At 48.3% G+C, this 17,866-nt stretch overlaps 1 protein-coding gene across 3 annotated transcripts in view; it reads left to right on the forward strand.

The window, feature by feature from the left end:
- The window catches only part of ZHX2 (zinc fingers and homeoboxes 2), a 122,729-nt gene extending 105,260 nt beyond the window's left edge, over window positions 1-17,469 (forward strand). For all 3 annotated transcript variants that reach the window (XM_036338195.1, XM_036338194.1, XM_036338196.1), the window contains 2 exons: window positions 9,324-12,097; window positions 16,257-17,469. In XM_036338195.1, coding sequence (XP_036194088.1) covers window positions 9,562-12,093 — 2,532 coding nt within the window. In that variant the 5' untranslated portion in view covers window positions 9,324-9,561 and the 3' untranslated portion in view covers window positions 12,094-12,097; window positions 16,257-17,469. The remainder of the gene's footprint in view (window positions 1-9,323; window positions 12,098-16,256) is intronic.
- Window positions 17,470-17,866: the final 397 nt, after the last annotated feature.

Raw genomic sequence — 17,866 nt, forward strand, 5'->3', positions numbered from 1 at the left:
TCCTTTTGGCCACATTCGCAGATTCCAGAGATTAGGACCTGGATATTTTAGGGCAAGCATGTCAAACTCGCGGCCCACAATGAAAATTTTTGTGGCCCAGCCAATATAACGGTATGTAAGAAACATTTTAATAAAACTTTAGTAACTTAATTTCTACAATATCCTGTTATACATAATTATTAATAACGAACTACAACATTCACTAATGGCTGATGACTATAATCGTGTTGCATTTATTTCCCTTACGTGCCTTATGTGCAGGCGCACCATTTCTCCCCACTAATACTAGTAGCGAATATTTTAGCAGCTGATGGCCATGTCATTCGTCTTGGACTGACTTGTTTGGTGTGCACAACAGGAAATATTTCACTTTCAGACAACAAGAAAAATAGGTTTATTTGCATTACGCTTATTAATTTGTGCAGTTATTCAGTGTCTGGGAAGTTAATGTTCAAGAAAAAAATATTAATTTTTATTAAAATGTTCTCTTATTTTATGTTAACGATGACTGATTTACTTCAGCCCTTTGTATTCAGCGTGTCTCTATCACAATAAACTTACGTGTCTATGAAAATTGAAGCTTTTGTTTTGCTGTGGCCCACAGAAATTTCAACCTTGTTTATTTGGCCCATGTTAGCTTCTGAGTTTGACATGCTTGTTTTAGGGGTTCATTATTAGCCCTGTGTCCTGTGCAGAGAGATGAGAAACACAGCCCCTGGGTGCGGTTTAAATCTGTGTGGTTTGTCTGGGATTGAACTGGCTTGCATGAATGGCTCTGTGGAGGACATTGTGCCAGACAGTACAAGTAAACCTTCAGCCTTTATCCCAGGCTTCGAGGTAGAGATGAAAGGGGTTCAAGAGACGTCTGTGGTTTTGGGAATGCACAGGGTGGTGGGCTGGAGGGAGGGCTGGGGGACAGAAGGGAGAGCGGGATCTGAAACACAGAAGCAGTGAATGCTGAAAAGCCCTGTCTCACCCTGCTCTGTGCCTGGGGAATAGAGAAATCTCACTCCTCTCCAGGCTCTGGGAAGATGGAGTGTACGCACATCACCCAAGGAATGAAATGAAAAGGTTATACGGGGAATTGTCGATATGATAAATCCCAACCGTCTCACAGCCTCTCTAAATGTTTTGATAGCAGAATTTGACGGCTTGTAAATCAGAGCAGGCCCATCTTAAACATTTGAAAGTGCCTTATTTATTTATGTGTGCTACATGGAAAACCAGAATTCATTCCTTTTTCTTTCTGTCTCAGCAAGATTTTTTTTTTCTTCTTTCAGAAACACATCACACTTCCCCCAGCCCTGGTTTTCCATGTTTGGGGATGCGTGGGGGTGTGCCTGTGTGTGGTGGCGACTGCTAGGATTCTTTCTACCTAGAAAAAAAGATTGTTTTGCCTTGGAAATATGATAATTAACTGCAAAATATTAACTGCAAAAATTGTGAAGCCATTTTGCTTCAAAATATGTCTTAATCTTGTTGTCGTTGTTGTTTAGATTATTGCTTAGAGAAAGAGAGGTAGTAAAGATGTTGGTTACAATGTGATAGAGTTGTGATTTGAAGCCCAGGCAGGCATAAACAATGACAATTTCCTGATTGTCCTGGCTTGGATCTGAGTCATGAGCTACCTCAAGCCCCTCCAGGGAATTAATTTAGCCTTAATCTTTCTACAACACTAATTCCTGTGTTGGAATACATCACAGTGGAGCTGCTCTTGCGTCACCATCAACATTGCTACCATTTGTTGGGCAGTTGTAGGTACCTGGCATGGTATCTTGATGGGGTCATTACAAGCATTATGCCATTTGCGGCATTCTAACAATCCGATGAGGTAGGCATTCACTCTGGATTTGTAGGTAAAGAAACCATATCTAGGAGACCTGTAGTATCTTGCCAACATCATACAACTGGGAGGTGTTGAATGGAGCCTCAATTCAAACCCAAAGCTAGTGGACTGACCCCCTCTGCTTAACTGGCTTCTCAAGGACCAATTCAGCTCAAAACACCTTGATCTTACCATGACATTGGGGACAGACGACCCCCCAGCAGAACCCATCCCCCCAACACAACCCACCTCGAAGAGAAATGTCACCCACATGCCCCAAATAGATAGGCCACTGAAGTCCTATAATTGATGGTGAAGGAGGAGATCCTGGGTCCTCTCACCACACTTGTGCTCTTTCCCTTCCCAGATCTCATGGTTGCCTTATCTGATGAACAAGCACAGGTCACCTCTAAGAGCCTTCCAACTCCAGTGCCCCATGGACCTTCTTAATCCTGGTTTTTCTCCTTTGGCTTCTTTCATTAGAGGGAGACAGTACACTTGGGTGCAAGGTCTTTGTTCATAAGCTATCAAGACAGCGCTTTATTTTGACTACTCCAAACGCATGTGATAGTTTTGTTTTTTAGTTCACTTTGCAAAAACTATTCCTTGAGATTAAAATGTTTTCTAACATTTGACCTAAATGCAGATGACTTCCCCACTTCCCTCTCTTTTTTTGGAGCTGTTTGGAGCTCTCAACTTATCTCATGTTCATCTGAATTGTCCCAGGGAGGAAAGGGAAGACATTTTTTACACTATAAAACCATGGAAGACTTTTGATTTCATATTGACAAAAGGATAGTTGTACTTTTCAATGAAGCTTTTTAAGACCTTTCAGAAAGTGTCTTTGGGGAGAATGGAATTGTTACAGGATAATGAATAATTTGGACATTACTTTGCAGTAAGCATGGAGTGTCAGAAGTAGTCAGTGCGTCTCCTCTCTTCTCCTAGACACTCATTATCCTGTCCAGGCTGCTCTCTTGATTGGTGGATCCTCTCCTCAAAGAGGCTTTCCTTGAGTATCTCATGGAAAGTAGCTCTTCAGTCACCATCATGTTTTTAAGGAAACTCTTCAGAGCACTTACCACACTATCTATAAGTTCTTTGTTTTTTATTTATTTTCTGTCTTCCCCTCCTAGATCATAGGCACCTGGAGAGCAGGAATGGTATGTCTTATTTCCTGATTATCTAACACAGTGTCTGGCATATAGCAGGCACTCAACAGTGAGTGAGTGAGTGAGTGAGTGAGTGAGTGAGTGAGTAAGTGAGTGAGTGAATGAACAACCCTATGTCTGAGCTGTGTTCTCTTTTCCAAGGTCCATGTTTCTATTTCTAAAATGTAGGTCTTCTGCTGTATTTCCCTTTTTAAATGCCCAGAATGTTTGAGGATGGGCATGGGCAACAAGGAGCACCTGTCACGGCCAGCTCCAGTCCTCCTAGGGAGGTTTTGAAGACGAGGATGATGTGGTCAGATTCGTGTTTGGAAACATGATGTTCAGTCATGGCATCAGTTGTCTGTTTCTAAAAATACGGCATTGAAATTTTCAAATGACTCACTTTTCTTGATTAGCAAGGACTCAAGGTTATTCCTATAAAAGTGTCACTCTCACAACTGTCCTGAGATTCTTTCTTAAAGGAGAACAAATAGTGTGGAATAATAGCCAACACAAGAATGAGAGAATGTTGCAAATGACTGGGTCACCTAGCTTGTCTATCGAGGTGGGAAAGGCTGAGAATTGCTGTTTTAGGAAGAAATGGTGGCAGTGAGGAGGTTGGCCTGAAACTCTGCCTGTCAGGACATTTGCAGTTATAGGTGACAAAAAAAAAGAGCCTATCAAACTGACTTAAGCAAACTGACCTCATGGAAAAGTCGGAAAGCATGTTGGATTCAGGCAGAGCAGCATTCAGTAGGATGTTGTCAGGACTCACTCATATATATATATACATATATATACATATATATATATATATATATATATATATATATTATTTATTTCTTTACAGAGAGGAAGGGAGAGGGATAGAGAGTTAGAAACATCAATGAGAGAGAAGCATCGATCAGCTGCCTCCTGCACACCTCCTACTGGGGATGTGCCCGCAACCAAGGTACATGCCCTTGACAGGAATCGAACCTGGGACCTTTCAGTCCGCAGGCCAATGCTCTATCCACTGAGCCAAACTGGTTAGGGCAGGAATCACTCTTTGCATCTCTCAACTCAGCTTTCAGCTCAGCTCTCAGACATGTTCCCCGTCATGTGGCAAGATGGCTGCTTGGGCTCCTGCACTTATATCCAATCCCGTCAGGAAATCCACTGGAAAAGGAATACATTTTTCTCCCAAGGGTTCCAATGAGAGCTCTGGAATGGAGCCGCACTGGCTCTGACTGCTCCATTTGGGTCATGAGCCCATCCCTTAATCACTCACTATTGTTGGGGGACATGATGTTGTGAGTGGTCAGGACCAAGTCACATGCCCACTGCTGGTTGATGCACATGGGCCATGAGTCAGTTGGGGTCTTTCTCTAGAAAGAACTGGATAGTCGTTGCCAAGGAGGAAGGAAAGGATGCTGTACGGGCGATGCCTGTCGCAAACAGGTAAAGCCCAGAGGCCAGGCCAAGATGTAGCACTGCTGAGGGAAACCCTGAGGAGGACTCAGCTTAGCACAGAGGAATGAAGAATTAGCAGACATCAAGGAAGTAGAGTCAGGAGGACCTGGTGCGTAATGCACTGTGGGGTGGGGAGAGGGTGAAGGAGCATGAGAAATCCAGGTTTCTGGCCTGAATGACTGAGTAGATTGTGGTGCTTTTACTTGGAATAAAGAAACATTACAGAAAGATTGTGTTTGGGAGGCAGGTGATGAGCTGGGTTCTTGTGTTAACATTTGAGAAACTCTCAGTGAGGATCATGGATGCACAGAGAACTCAGTTGGAAGAGGCTCCAAGACCGGCCCGCCCAGCATCGGCCAGATTGCCCCGTCAGATACACCTTCCAGGTGGGGCTGAGTAGAGTCTGTTATCCAACCTATGGGATATGGATCACTCATTTTTTAATTTATTTTATTTCCTTGGTTTTCATGAATCACGTTGGCCTTGTTTTTTTAAAATAATCAAATGTCAGTGCCAGTGGCTGCTCCAGTTTTGTCCACTCACGAGTGTGTGTAGTTCATCCTCACAGTCAGAATGGAAGGTCTGCACAGAGGAGACAGGGCTGGAAAGGCTGGTCTGGTCAACATCTATCTGCAAGGATGAGTTTAGAGCTTTGGGCTGGATGAGGTCACCAAGGAGGACGAGAGGAGAGGGATAAGGAACAGCCAAGGGCATGGAGAGGCATCTATGGGAGCAGAAAATGGAAGGGGTTGTGAAGAAGGGGCTGCCAGGGGGAGAACATGGAACACAGCTCAGGGAAGCCAGGGGCAGGGGACTTCACGAAGACTGTTTGCCCCTCAGAGGCAGTGATGTGGCATCCATTTGGCAATTACCTCAAAAGGCATGCACAGAGCAGGAGAACAGAATACAGGGGGCGAGGGATGAGCAGTGCAGTGCAGAAGAGATGAACAGGAGGAATCTCAAACTTCCCGGGAGAGGTTTGATGGTTACATCATTTTAACAGCAGGTACCCGGTGTTGTGAGCTCAGAGCTCATTGTGAACAGGGCCCAGAGCTGAACGTTGTGCTCGGATAGCTCCCTGGGTACCATTTCCATCCCCATATGGCGACGGAAAAGCCGAGGTCGCAGAAGACTGAAGCAACTTGCCCAGGCTCACACACTGACAAGTGGCGGGCCCAGGCCTAGAGACGAGCCTCTTCCACTCGGGAGCCCGAGCTCTTCCTCGCTGCCATAGGAGGCAGGAGCTGGTATAAGAATGTGCAGACGATGGTGGAGTTGAGCAGCTTTGGAAAGTGCACTGTTGCTTTTCCCGTTTGTTTTGCTTTGTTTATTCTTTTAGGAAACCTGGAGTGTTTGTAACGCACAAACACCCAGGATATTGGGTGAAAGGAGTTGAGAGTTGGTGAGAGCTGGGCTGGAGGCCAGGTAGCGGGGTTATTAGCCTTATGGTGGGGAGTCCAACTACTTCCACGGAGGTGGAGAGAAAAGACCTGGGTGTGGAGATCGGGGGAAAGGTGACTGTTGTCTTGTGAGCTTGATCAGGTGACCTTGACCTTCTCAGAAACATTCAAGGCAGAATCTTTTACTAAAACAGAGAGGCAGCGTTGGGAGTACTAAAAATATTGGCGCAGTTGCCATAGAAATTTCTATGGGCATGTACAGAAGATGAATAAACAGACTTCGGAGCAGCATGACTGAGGTGAGATGAGCTGGTGTAAATGTGCAGCAGCTTATCCAGGGTTGGCAGCTGAGGGGGGCTGTGGGGGGAAAGGTAGGGATGATCAGAAGGTAGATTGAAGAGGAGAAAGGTGCAGAACGGTCCATCTGAACCTCGCTTTGCCCAGTCCGTCATCATTAATACTAGCTCACTAATTCAGGTCACCCTTTTAGGGAACCAGAATGTGCCAGTGTTAAAGGTGTTGAGTCCAATCCTACAGGCGCAGATTCACCCCATTTTCCACCTGCAGAAACTGAGGCTGGCCGTGGGGAATGGGAGGGCTGCATTTGGTGTCCTTCAGGTGCGTGTGGGTTTGGGACCTGTGAGGCAGGCATCCTGGCTGTGGCCAGAGAAGGATTAACTCCTCTGCTGGTAAGTGGCAGAGCCAGGGTTCAAACCAGGGAGGCCTGGGTCCAGCCTGTGTCCTTTCTACCGAGCACGTGTGCCTGATGGTGAGTGCTGAGGAGCAGGAGGCAGCTGGAGGCCATATCCTCGCCTACTGAAGGGCTGAAAGAGTCTGAGCTTTGGGACCATTGTCCCTGAGTAAATGATTAAAATTCTGGGCTCCAGGTTCACACGGGCCCAGAAGGCTCTGCCTTCTCAGGCATAGCTGGCTTCCTCTGACCCTAAGCACTAACTGAGTAGGGTCACTCCTAGGACACCAGCCTCCTCTCAGGGACCTGTGTCACCTAAATGCATGGTGACACTGATGTAGTGGGCCACATGGAACAGCCACAAACAGCATTTCGACCACTGAATTTTTTTTAATTTTTTAATTTTTATTTTTTGCTGGAGGAGACCATGCAAGCTTTCTTCTACCTAATATAAGAGTGTCTCCAGAGTAGCAACTTGAAAAATATGTTATAATTCAATTAAAATCTTTCTCCTTTGAACACTCCCAGAGGGGGAAAGCCACTAGGAACTTGTGAGAAATCTAATTTATAGACTCAGTATTGGGAAATTGAATCGTTACAGGGACCAAGCAGTGCGGATGGAGACAGGAGAATCTGGGCTTCATCTTCCTCAGCAGCACATTTCATCTCTCTGAGCCTCAGTTTCCTTACCTGTGAAATGGAGCTCAGAGCCATCTGTTGGTCTTGTGAGAATAGTAAAGACTGTGCATGTAAATAGCATCTTGCTACTGCATTTTCCTGCCTACACTTAACCAGTTCAGCAAGCCTCTTCTTAAAAAAAAAAAAAAAAGTCTGTATGAGCAACTGAACAATAAAAGCTAAGCACAGATACAGGTAACAGGAAATAGCTTTTTTAAAAAAAATGATTTTAAAGGGAGAGAGAAAAAATATATCGATCCACTGCTTCCTGCATACCCCCTACTGGGGATGAATGTGCCCTGACGGGAATCAAACCAGTGACCTATTGGTGCACCAGCCAATGCCCAACCAACTGAGCAATACCGGCTAGGACAGGAAATAGCTTCTTAAAGCTCTTCCCCCACCCCAACCACCAACCGCACTGCTATGGTCTCTATTGTTTCCAAAGGCGTATCCTGTTACTCAGCACCCAGCATTCTCTGTTCTATTCTCTTCCACCACCATTACTTTGTACAGTTCTCCCCCATTTCTGCATCATCCTTTGACTTGTCACAACCTATTCCAGCAGCTGGAGGGTGGATGACCAAGGGGGAGAGGAAAGCATGAGCCAAAATGTGCCAGGGTTTGCCGGCTGTCATATAAGAGCGTGGAGTTCACTCTGATGGGAAACTGAGAGAGCGCTTCATGGAAGAAGGCAACATGAACGGATTCCTATCTTAAAACATCCCTCTACTGCTCTGAAAAGGAAGGAAGCAAGAGACCCATGAGGCTGGTATAGAATTCCAGGCAGGAGATGATGGTGGCTGAGACAAGTCAGGAAGAGGTGGAAGTGGTCTGATACTAGATATCTTTTGAAGACAGAGTCAACAGGATTGATGATGGATGAATTGTGTGGGGTGAAGCCAAGAGGTCTTTGGCCCAAGGGAGCAATGGTGGAGTTATTGACGGAGGTGAAGAACTCTATAGAGGGTGACACGTGTATGGGGGGAAGAGCAAGAGTCTGGTGTTCAATGAGGACATGGAGACTGAAGATGTCAGTTGAGGGTTGTCATAAAGAAGACATGGTTCCCCCAGCTCTGCTATGCCATGTCCTGTCCTCACCGGTACCCTGAGGGACCCTCACCACTGTAGATGAAGTTGCCCAGCAAGAAAATACAAGGGGTCCAGCCTGAGGGTGGCCAGGTTCTGGGTTCACAAGGTAGAAATGCCCCTCTCCTGTGTCCTGCTCAGGTTTGTCACTTGAGCCCCTAAGGAGATGGGTGTGGACCCAGAGCCCCACAGAGTAGCCCATGAATGTAAGTATTCATTTCCTCCCTTGAGCACTTTTGTCAGTGGGACCTACACCCAAGCCAATGGGAGGGGCAGGAGGTGATATGCCATCTCCTCCATTACCCTCTCCCCAGATGTCAACTATCCAAACACTTCTCCTTTAGCCACACAATGAAAGGCTCTATCTACATCAGCCCATGAATTTAGATGCCCAGCCCATCAGTCCTGGAAGGTGTATCTCTACAGTGTAGTATCATGCAGCCATTTTTAAATCATTATTTTGCTCCATATTTACAGAAATGGGGAACCTTTCAAGTGAAATGAAGGAACTATAATATTGGGGGTGATGTTTTTCTCCTTTATACTTCAGTGCATTTTTCTGGATTATCTATAGTGATTTTATTTTTATGAATAGAAACAAAAGTTCATAACTGTTTTTTAATGCCCATACAAATTCCACTTGCTGGATCCAGGAAAGCGTCTTACTTCTAACATCCCAACAATTAAAGCGGCTTGAGAGCCCAGCCGCTTGTCATCTGCAGCCTTCCCTCCACCACCCCACCCACCACTCCAGAACTCAGTACCTTTGCTGCTTTTCTGTATCTATTAGTCTCTAAACATGACAGAGTGAGCTGCATCCTCATTTGCTTGTTTTGGGCCAGGTCCCACTTCCCTTGCAAGAGAGGGAAGAAAAGAAGAATGTAATCTTTCATTGTGGCGTGCGCCCACCCTCATGCTTACCTGGGTGTTTGCTCTGGGTGCCGTTTGGGATGGTTATGGGTGCAGCTCAGAAAGCAATGCTAGTTTCTTTTGCCTTGTAGAGAAACACTGACCCTATCTTTGTTCTTGTCCCACAGATACGATGCTGCCTCTTGTGTTTAACTGTTGGAGCAGTTACAATTTTCTGTGCTGAGATCATTCTGGAAACACTAGACTTCAGCATTGACGAAGCCAAAGTCATCGGAGGGGAGATAAAGCCAAGAGCCTTTCTTTGAACAAACAAATAAGTTTGTTCCAAAAGTTTTACTGCCCGCCTCCCTACGCGCCCCCACCCACCCCTGCCCCAAAATAAGCCATCGCACGCAGGCAGGCAGCATGGCGAGCAAACGAAAGTCTACAACCCCGTGCATGGTTCGGACATCACAAGTTCTAGAACAAGATGTGTCCGAGGAAGGAGACAGGGCCAAAGAAAAGGGGATCATCACGCCACAGCCTGAAATGGCCAAGGGCAGTTGGGCAGCGGAACCTGAAAACTCTTCCAAAGAAAATGAAGTGATAGAGGTGAAATCGACAGGGGAGACCCCCTCCAAAAAGCTCCAAGGCGGTTATGAGTGCAAATACTGCCCCTACTCCACGCAAAACCTGAATGAGTTCACGGAGCACGTGGACATGCAGCACCCCAACGTCATTCTCAACCCCCTCTACGTGTGTGCTGAATGCAATTTCACAACCAAAAAGTATGACTCCTTGTCCGACCACAACTCCAAGTTCCATCCTGGGGAGACCAACTTCAAGCTGAAGTTGATCAAGCGCAATAACCAAACTGTCCTAGAGCAGTCCATCGAAGCCACCAACCACATTGTGTCCATCACCACCAGCGGCCCCGGGAGTGGTGACAATGACCCTGGGATCTCGGTGAGTAAAACCCCCATCATGAAGCCAGGGAAACCGAAAGCTGATGCCAAGAAGGTGCCCAAGAAGCCCGAGGAGGCCACCCCCGAGAACCACATGGAAGGGACTGCCCGCCTGGTGACAGACGCAGCTGAGATCCTCTCGAGACTCGGAAGCGTGGAGCTGCTCCATGAGTTAGGGCATGTCACGCCTTCTGTCCAGCTCCCACCAAACATCAACCTGGTCCCCAAGGTCCCCGTCCCACTGAATACTACCAAATACAACTCTGCCCTGGACACGAACGCCACCATGATCAACTCCTTCAACAAGTTCCCTTACCCCACCCAGGCTGAGTTGTCCTGGCTCACAGCTGCGTCCAAACACCCAGAGGAGCACATCAGAATCTGGTTTGCCACCCAGCGCTTAAAGCACGGCATCAGCTGGTCCCCAGAGGAAGTGGAGGAGGCCCGGAAGAAGATGTTTAATGGCACCATCCAGACAGTCCCCCCGACAATCACTGTGCTGCCCACCCAGCTGGCCCCCACAAAGATGTCTCAGCCCATCCTCCAGACAGCTCTGCCATGCCAGATCCTGGGCCAGACCAGCCTGGTGCTGACTCAGGTGACCAGCGGGTCAACCACTGTCGCTTGCTCCCCCATCACACTTGCCGTGGCCGGAGTGACCAGCCACAGCCAGAAGAGACCTTTAGTGACTCCGCAGGCGGCCCCTGAGCCCAAGCGTCCACATGTCGCCCAGGTGGCTCAGGTGGCTCAGGTGCCAGAGCCCCCACCCAAGGTGGCGAGCCTTTCGCTGACCGCGGCCAGCGACCGCAAGAAGACAAAGGAGCAGATAACCCACCTCAAGGCGAGCTTTCTCCAGAACCAGTTCCCTGACGATGCTGAGATCTACCGACTCATCGAGGTGACCGGCCTTGCCAGGAGCGAGATCAAGAAGTGGTTCAGTGACCACCGGTACCGGTGCCAAAGGGGCATCGTCCACATCACCAGCGAAACCCTTGCCAAAGACCAGCTGGCCATCTCGGCCTCCCAACACGGCCGCACGTACCATGCCTACCCAGACTTTGCCCCACAGAAGTTCAAAGAGAAGACCCAGGGTCAGGTTAAAATCCTGGAAGACAGCTTTTTGAAAAGCTCTTTTCCGACCCAAGTGGAACTGGATCGGCTGAGGGTGGAGACCAAGCTGAGCAGGAGGGAGATCGACTCCTGGTTCTCAGAGCGGAGGAAGCTTCGGGACAGCATGGAGCAAGCGGTCTTGGATTCCATGGGGTCTGGCAAAAAAGGCCAGGATGGGGTGGCCCCCAACGGTGCTCTGTCTCGACTTGACCAGCTCACCAGTGCCCAACTGGTCAGTTCTCTGCCCAGTCCTTCACCAGCAATTACAAAAAGTCAAGAACAAGTCCATCTCCTGAGGAGCACGTTTGCAAGAACCCAGTGGCCTACACCCCAAGAGTATGACCAGTTAGCAGCAAAGACAGGCCTGGTTCGAACTGAAATTGTGCGTTGGTTCAAAGAGAACAGGTGCTTGCTGAAAACCGGGACCTTAAAGTGGATGGAGCAGTACCAGCAGCAGCACATAGCGGAGGACCACGGCTATGACACCCTGTCGAGGAAAGCTGTCAAGGCTGCCGTCACCGAGAGCCCGAAGAACGGGAGCGAGGTGGGCCTGCAATACCACAAGGACCCCAAAAAGCTCTGCGAAGAGGACTTGGAGAAGTTGGTGCCCAGGGTGAAAGTGGGCAGCGAGCCAGCAAAAGAGGGTTTGCCAGCAAAGCCCTCAGAGGCCACCTTGGACAGGTCAGAGGGCAACAGCCGAGAAGGCCAGGGGAGTGGCGAAAACGGGGAGTCAGGCGTTGTGGATTGGGTGGAGGTGACGGTCGGAGAGGAGGATGCCACCTCTGACCGGTCAGACAGCTGGAGCCAGACTGCCCCGGAAGGCACCGCAGAGCTGGCCGACTCGGACTCCGACAGCGTCCCTCCCGAGGCTGGCCAGGCCTAGACAGGTAAAGCCACCTGTTTCCCCCGGGCAAGGAGGGGAGGGTGCTGGGTTTCTTTCTTTTGGTTGCCAGAGCCAATGGAGTTCGTAGGGTACAGAGAATGTTGACAAAGATGATGGGTTCTTTATTTTTTTTTGAAAGGAAGAAAAGTAGGGGCTCATAGATTTCATGTTCTTATTTAAAAGGCTGTGGCAATGGGTGACAGCCCTGTGGCCTGTGACCTGTCTTGACACCACCCTTTGGGCCTGTCCGTTCTAAAGTCTAGTTGCAGTTGTAATCGCCTGTTTTGTGATCACTGCTCTAAGAACAAAAACAAACAAGAAAAGGATGTGTCCTTTCCTTTTTTTCTTTTCTTTTTGGATTTTTAAAGGGTAAGTATCTACGTTTACTGGCTATAGACTTGGGGTCGTTTCTATTAACCTGAAAGGTTTGGGCATTTGCCTTGTCATGGTGAATGGAAGGTGCCCTGTGTATCTCATTAAGTAACCCTGCTCCTAGCTCTGCTGATTGGGTCCCCCAAGCCCCTTCAATCTGGACGAGACTGGTGTAAATTAGGCCCGTGGAGCCACAGAGGCCTGGGAAGGGAGGTTGCCATGGTTACTAATGGCCATGTCATCCACATAATGGGACATGCCACCCAAGCCCTTGGTGTTTGTGCTTCACAAGAGGTCTGTGCAAATCAAGGCCAAAAGCACAGCAGCTTGCTTGGTGGTGCACTTAGAAAAGATGTCAGAGGTGGGCGTGGGGAGTAGGAGAGAGAAGGACGCAGGAGGGAAAGATCCACCTTGGCCAAAGCACAAAAGCCCTCCCCGCCCCCATGTCATCGTTAAAAATAATAAAATAAAGGTACGGACTTCCAGAATGATTGAAAAAGTCCCAAAGGGAGCCTGGAAATGACCATGCCTCTTTATTAATGAATTTGGACAGCTGTGGCTGGCCATGTCACTCATTCATTCATTTATCCAGTAATAAAATGAGGCACCTGGCAAAAAAATAAAGTCTTCTGGAAACCTTCTTTTAGCCAGTTCCTTCCGGTATGAAAAGAGCAATTTAATGAGCAGCCAATCACAGAATGGCGTCAAGTCTTCCTCCAAGGAAGGAGGAAGTAGTAGTGGGTTGTGGATCAGGAAGCAGCTCAGAGGGAGGGGGCACGACAGGAAGAGGGCTAAAGGCTGCTGATGTCACCAATAGTGCCAGCTACCCACCTCCGTCTGGCTGCCTGGGTTTTATCCTCCCTCTGGCCACTTTCTTGCAAAACCCTACCAGTCTGGCCCCTCTCTCTCTTGATAAAGTGGAAGAGCGATGGTTTTTGTCCAATCAGAATCTGCCTGAAAACTCCTAGTTTTCCTTGTCTGCTGTCCTTGACCTTTTCTGATACATGATACAAATCTACATGATTGCTTTAGACCAATGGTTCTCAACCTTCCTAATGCCACGACCCTTTAATACAGTTCTTCATGTTGTGGTGACCCCCAATTTCATTGTTACAAATTGAACATAATTAAAGCATAGTGGTTAATCACAAAAACAATATGTAATTATATATGTGTTTTCCGATGGTCTTAGGCAACCCCTGTGAAAGGGTCGTTCGACCCCCAAAAGGGTCGCGACCCACAGGGTGAGAACCGCTGCTTTAGACAGTAGGCTCCAGTTCAATTTGACAAATGCATCCTGAACACCTACTGTGTGCCAGCCCACACTCGTAGACTCATCTGGAGTCTGCCTAGTGAGTTTCAAATATGACCCCATTTGCTCAAATTCTGTTGAACCACCTGGGTAACATTCAGTGAAGGGAAAAGGGCAGGAAGGGGCAGTGACCCCTCTGATTCCTTCTGTCTTGAGCCTCCCTGAGAGCAACGAGGGGGGACTTACCTGACCTATAAGTCTCAGCAGTTTCCCCAACCCCAGAACCCCCCAAACTGCTATGGGGAAAGAGCTTCTGCCAGATGTGCCAAAGTTGACCGAGGCCTGGTGTGGGGATGACTGTGAGTGGAATGGGCTTTTCTCTATCCCCTGGGAAATCGCTTACTCCCTCTCCATGCCATTGTATTGTCCTTATCTCAATTCTAATTAAAATCAGGCCATGCCCCCTCTTATCGAAGGCAACTTGCCTCAGAAATGTGATTGAGAGATAATAAATCACTATCACAGTGCTTGTTTTTCTTTCTCATGGAACACAGTGTTATTCTCTCCTGAGTCCGAAGGGCTTGGGGAAATCCCTACAAGGAAAATGAAAGAGAAAGAGAAACGGAAAGCTATCGAGTGGGGAAAGAATTCTAATTGTTTCGTGTTTCCCCAAAGGGTAAAATAATAGAGAAGCAGATTTTGCTACAGAATTAGGGACAGCACTTTTTAACATCCCAAGTGGTCCCCGAGATAGAAAGGGGCGGCTGTGGGAGGCAGTGGGTTCCCTGTCCTGGGCGGAGTTCAGGGGGAGGCTGGGCATCCACGCGGCAGAAATGTTTGAATGCTCTGGGCCCAGGTGGTCCATCAGGTCATTGGCCTCTGCTGTTGGGGAATGCCTGTGACCAAGGGGTAAGATTCTGGGTAGAAACCCAGGAGGTTAAAAAAGCAATATTAGCAAGAGGCCTCATGGTCAAAATCGCTGTGACACACTTAAAAAAATAAGCCTGAAATGTGAACTTATCCTGAGTGGGCCAGACACGGTGTAGGGAGGGAGGGACGGGGTCAGCAGTGAACACTGCGGGCACCGTCCATGCCGTCGCGGGCCTCGTAAGATATACAATTAGCCAGGCAGCCTGAGGACAGCTGTGCTGGGGAAGCCCCGGCACAGGGACACTCGGCGAAGAAAACTGATGGCATCTGGGACAAGGCCTTTCGGGGAAGTGGCCTGCAAGCTGGGATTTGCTGGGGGGAAGGCGATTGGGCCCAGACAAAGACACCAGCCCTGCTGCTGCTTCCTCTTCCTCTGTTCCGAGCGAACATCTTCCCAGATTCACTGTGAGAGAGCTGCCCGCCCCACAGCCGAGTCCCACCCAGGGCTTCACACCCTGCACAAAGCCAAAGGAGACTGCAAGTGCAGCGGTTCCCACAGACATCTGGGATCTCTGCAAAAGCCGAAAAAAGGCACTCTGTCCCTCTTTCTCTGAATCATCCCTTTGGTCTTGCAAGGTGTTGTTTTTATATTTTTTTAAGGGCCTTGTTCATCATTTCTTCCTTATGAATGCATATGCTTGGAGAATTCTGCATGTTCATGTCCATAAGAAATTACACAGGGAAGGAGAAAAACCTCATTGCCAGATAGAGAACCACCTTAGTTTTGAGGTTTACCTAAAAAGTGGCAGTTTCTGCCAATCACTTGAAGAGACAGGGGTCAGTTTCGTTTATGAGACAGGAGGAAAATGTGTGTTCTCTCACGCGTGCACACACACACATACATACACACACACACACACACACACACACACACACACACACACACACACATGAATTTGCTTACGCCTAAGGTCCTGATTTTACATTTAAACCTTCCTCGAGGAAAAATGAAGCAATATTTCTGGAGCACCTGCCTGTTTTGCACGGCTCATCTATATCCCTCTCAGAAGCCGTTGGGGTATGAATTATAAAGTGAGTCAAGTTTGGGGAGCTTCACTGGCCTCAGCACGCAGCTAGGAGGTGGGGAGATCCTGGATCAGCTTTCTGGTTGAGGGAGAGAAGAGCAGTCGCAGTCCACTCAAAGAGACGGATGCCGTTATCACCCGTGTCTTACAGACACAGAAACACAGTCCTTGGCAGAATAAGTCACTTGTGCACTGCCTCAGGGCCAGCAGGTGGGCAGGGTCAGAACCGGAATCTCCATTTGATTCCAGAGCCTGTGAGCAGACACTGCAACTGGCTGCCTGTACAGGAATCATCAAGGGGCTAATAATGATGAAGGAATCACCCAGGTCACCCCCCTGTGATCCCCTAGGAAGCCACCCTGGTTCTGAGGCTGCCTCCTAATCTGGTCAGATTGTGCTCAGGAAACACTTTAAAACCAGCCCCAAACTTGAAGGGTGTTTGTTCATCTCTCCTCCTGTCCCCATTCCCCTCCCTCCCCCCAACACCCCTCCCCCCCACTGGCTTTGGAAGGGGTCATTCCCAGCCCCTGCCACCAGCCACCATCTCCCTGACATCTTGTCTCTGGTTTTGTGTCATCTTCTAGGGAAGTCGGTCAGAACGGCTCTGTCTGTGAAGAAAGAAGAGAACTCCCCTCCCAGGCCTGCGGGGCCACCTGGCCAGAGACTCCAGCCGGACCTAGTTAGCTGGCCTGTCTCTGCAGGCACGGACCGAGCGGCGTCACAGGCGCCTCCCAGAGGACCGGTGGGAATTGTTCATCGTGCCAAAGTCCTACCACTGCGTTTTCAATGGGTCCTTGTAAATAGTTGGCTCCTCTGCCCTGTCCCCCACCTCTTGCTCCACTGGAACCAATTTGTACAACGTGGGAATTTTGCTACCTTTTTAATCGCGGGCAATTTCCATCTCCAGCACTACCATCGGGAGGTTTTTCCCAGGAGGCGGGGGCTGGTCACACGCGCTTTTTTTTCCCCTTCCTTTTCTTTTTTATTTTATTAATTTGGGGAAAGGGATAATATTAGCATTAGTGCCGTTATATCTACTGGATTTTAGGTAGGGGGAGTTCATTTTTAAAGGTGGATTGAAATTTGGGAGATTTCTCGGGGAGGCGTCGGACTCAACTTGGAGAGAGTTTACAGAGGGCAGATCTTCCAAATCAAATCTGTTTCCACTTCTCCGCCAGCCGCCTCTGGGATCCCCGGGCAGCCACGCACAATGCTTTCCCAGCGGCCTCCTGCAGGTCTGGTTTCTCAATGGCCTGGCCTCTGAGTCAGGCCTGGGGCCCAGCCATTGCCGGGCGACCTGGGGAGCAGGTGGCTGTTCTTTTAAAGCACCTTTTTAGATACTCACAGAAAGGGCTCCCCCCTTTGTAGCATTGTCATTGCTTTTATAAAATGGCAACAAAAAGAGATCTTCCTCTCTAGATGGTACAAAGATGAACCGCGTTGGTTTTCGTTTCTGTTCCTAACTGCCTTTTCTCAGTGTGGTATTTGACAAGATTTCAGCTTGAAGCCTCACCATGAATTGATTTTTTTGTTTGTGTGTTTGTTTTGGGCCAATTTTAGACTCCTGAGTGCGCTTTTCTTCCCAGTTAGTTCTAACTTTTAAAGAAGAAGAACCAAGAGACATATCTGGTGTAAATGTTGCAATATGAATTGTGTGTGCAACCCACCCACCCCCCATTTGAGTACATTGCACAAATAAAATGCTAGGGAGTTTGGGGAAAAAACACACAATTTTTCTAACTTGTTGCTCCTTTGCTGTAACTCAATAAAGCAAAGACTAAACATTTTTATAACCTTTTCCTCTGCCCCTGGTCCTTTCATTTCTGTCTGGCTCCCAGGCCGTGGCAAACTCCCTCACTGGGCATGGAGAGGGGCGTTTGTGAAAGGAGGGCACACTGGAGGAAGCTGGATGCAGGTCTGAGATGACATTCCAGGCACCTGTGCCTCTGGCTTTGGGGACTTTGCTATATGCAATCGGTCCTCTCCTTACCACCCGTCGACCTCCAAACTCCTCCTATTCACCCCCCACCAAAAAAAAATCCAAAAAAATCTAACCTGCACTCTTCTTATTAAAAAAAAAGAAAGAAAGAAAGCCATAGCCGGTATGGCTCAGTGGATAGAGCGTCAGCCTGCGAACTGAAGGGTCCCAGGTTTGATTCCAGTCAAGGGCACATACCGGGTTGTGGGCTTCGTC

Source organism: Myotis myotis, unplaced genomic scaffold (genome assembly GCF_014108235.1).
Source record: "Myotis myotis isolate mMyoMyo1 unplaced genomic scaffold, mMyoMyo1.p scaffold_m19_p_16, whole genome shotgun sequence".
NCBI classification, from domain to species: domain Eukaryota; kingdom Metazoa; phylum Chordata; class Mammalia; order Chiroptera; family Vespertilionidae; genus Myotis; species Myotis myotis.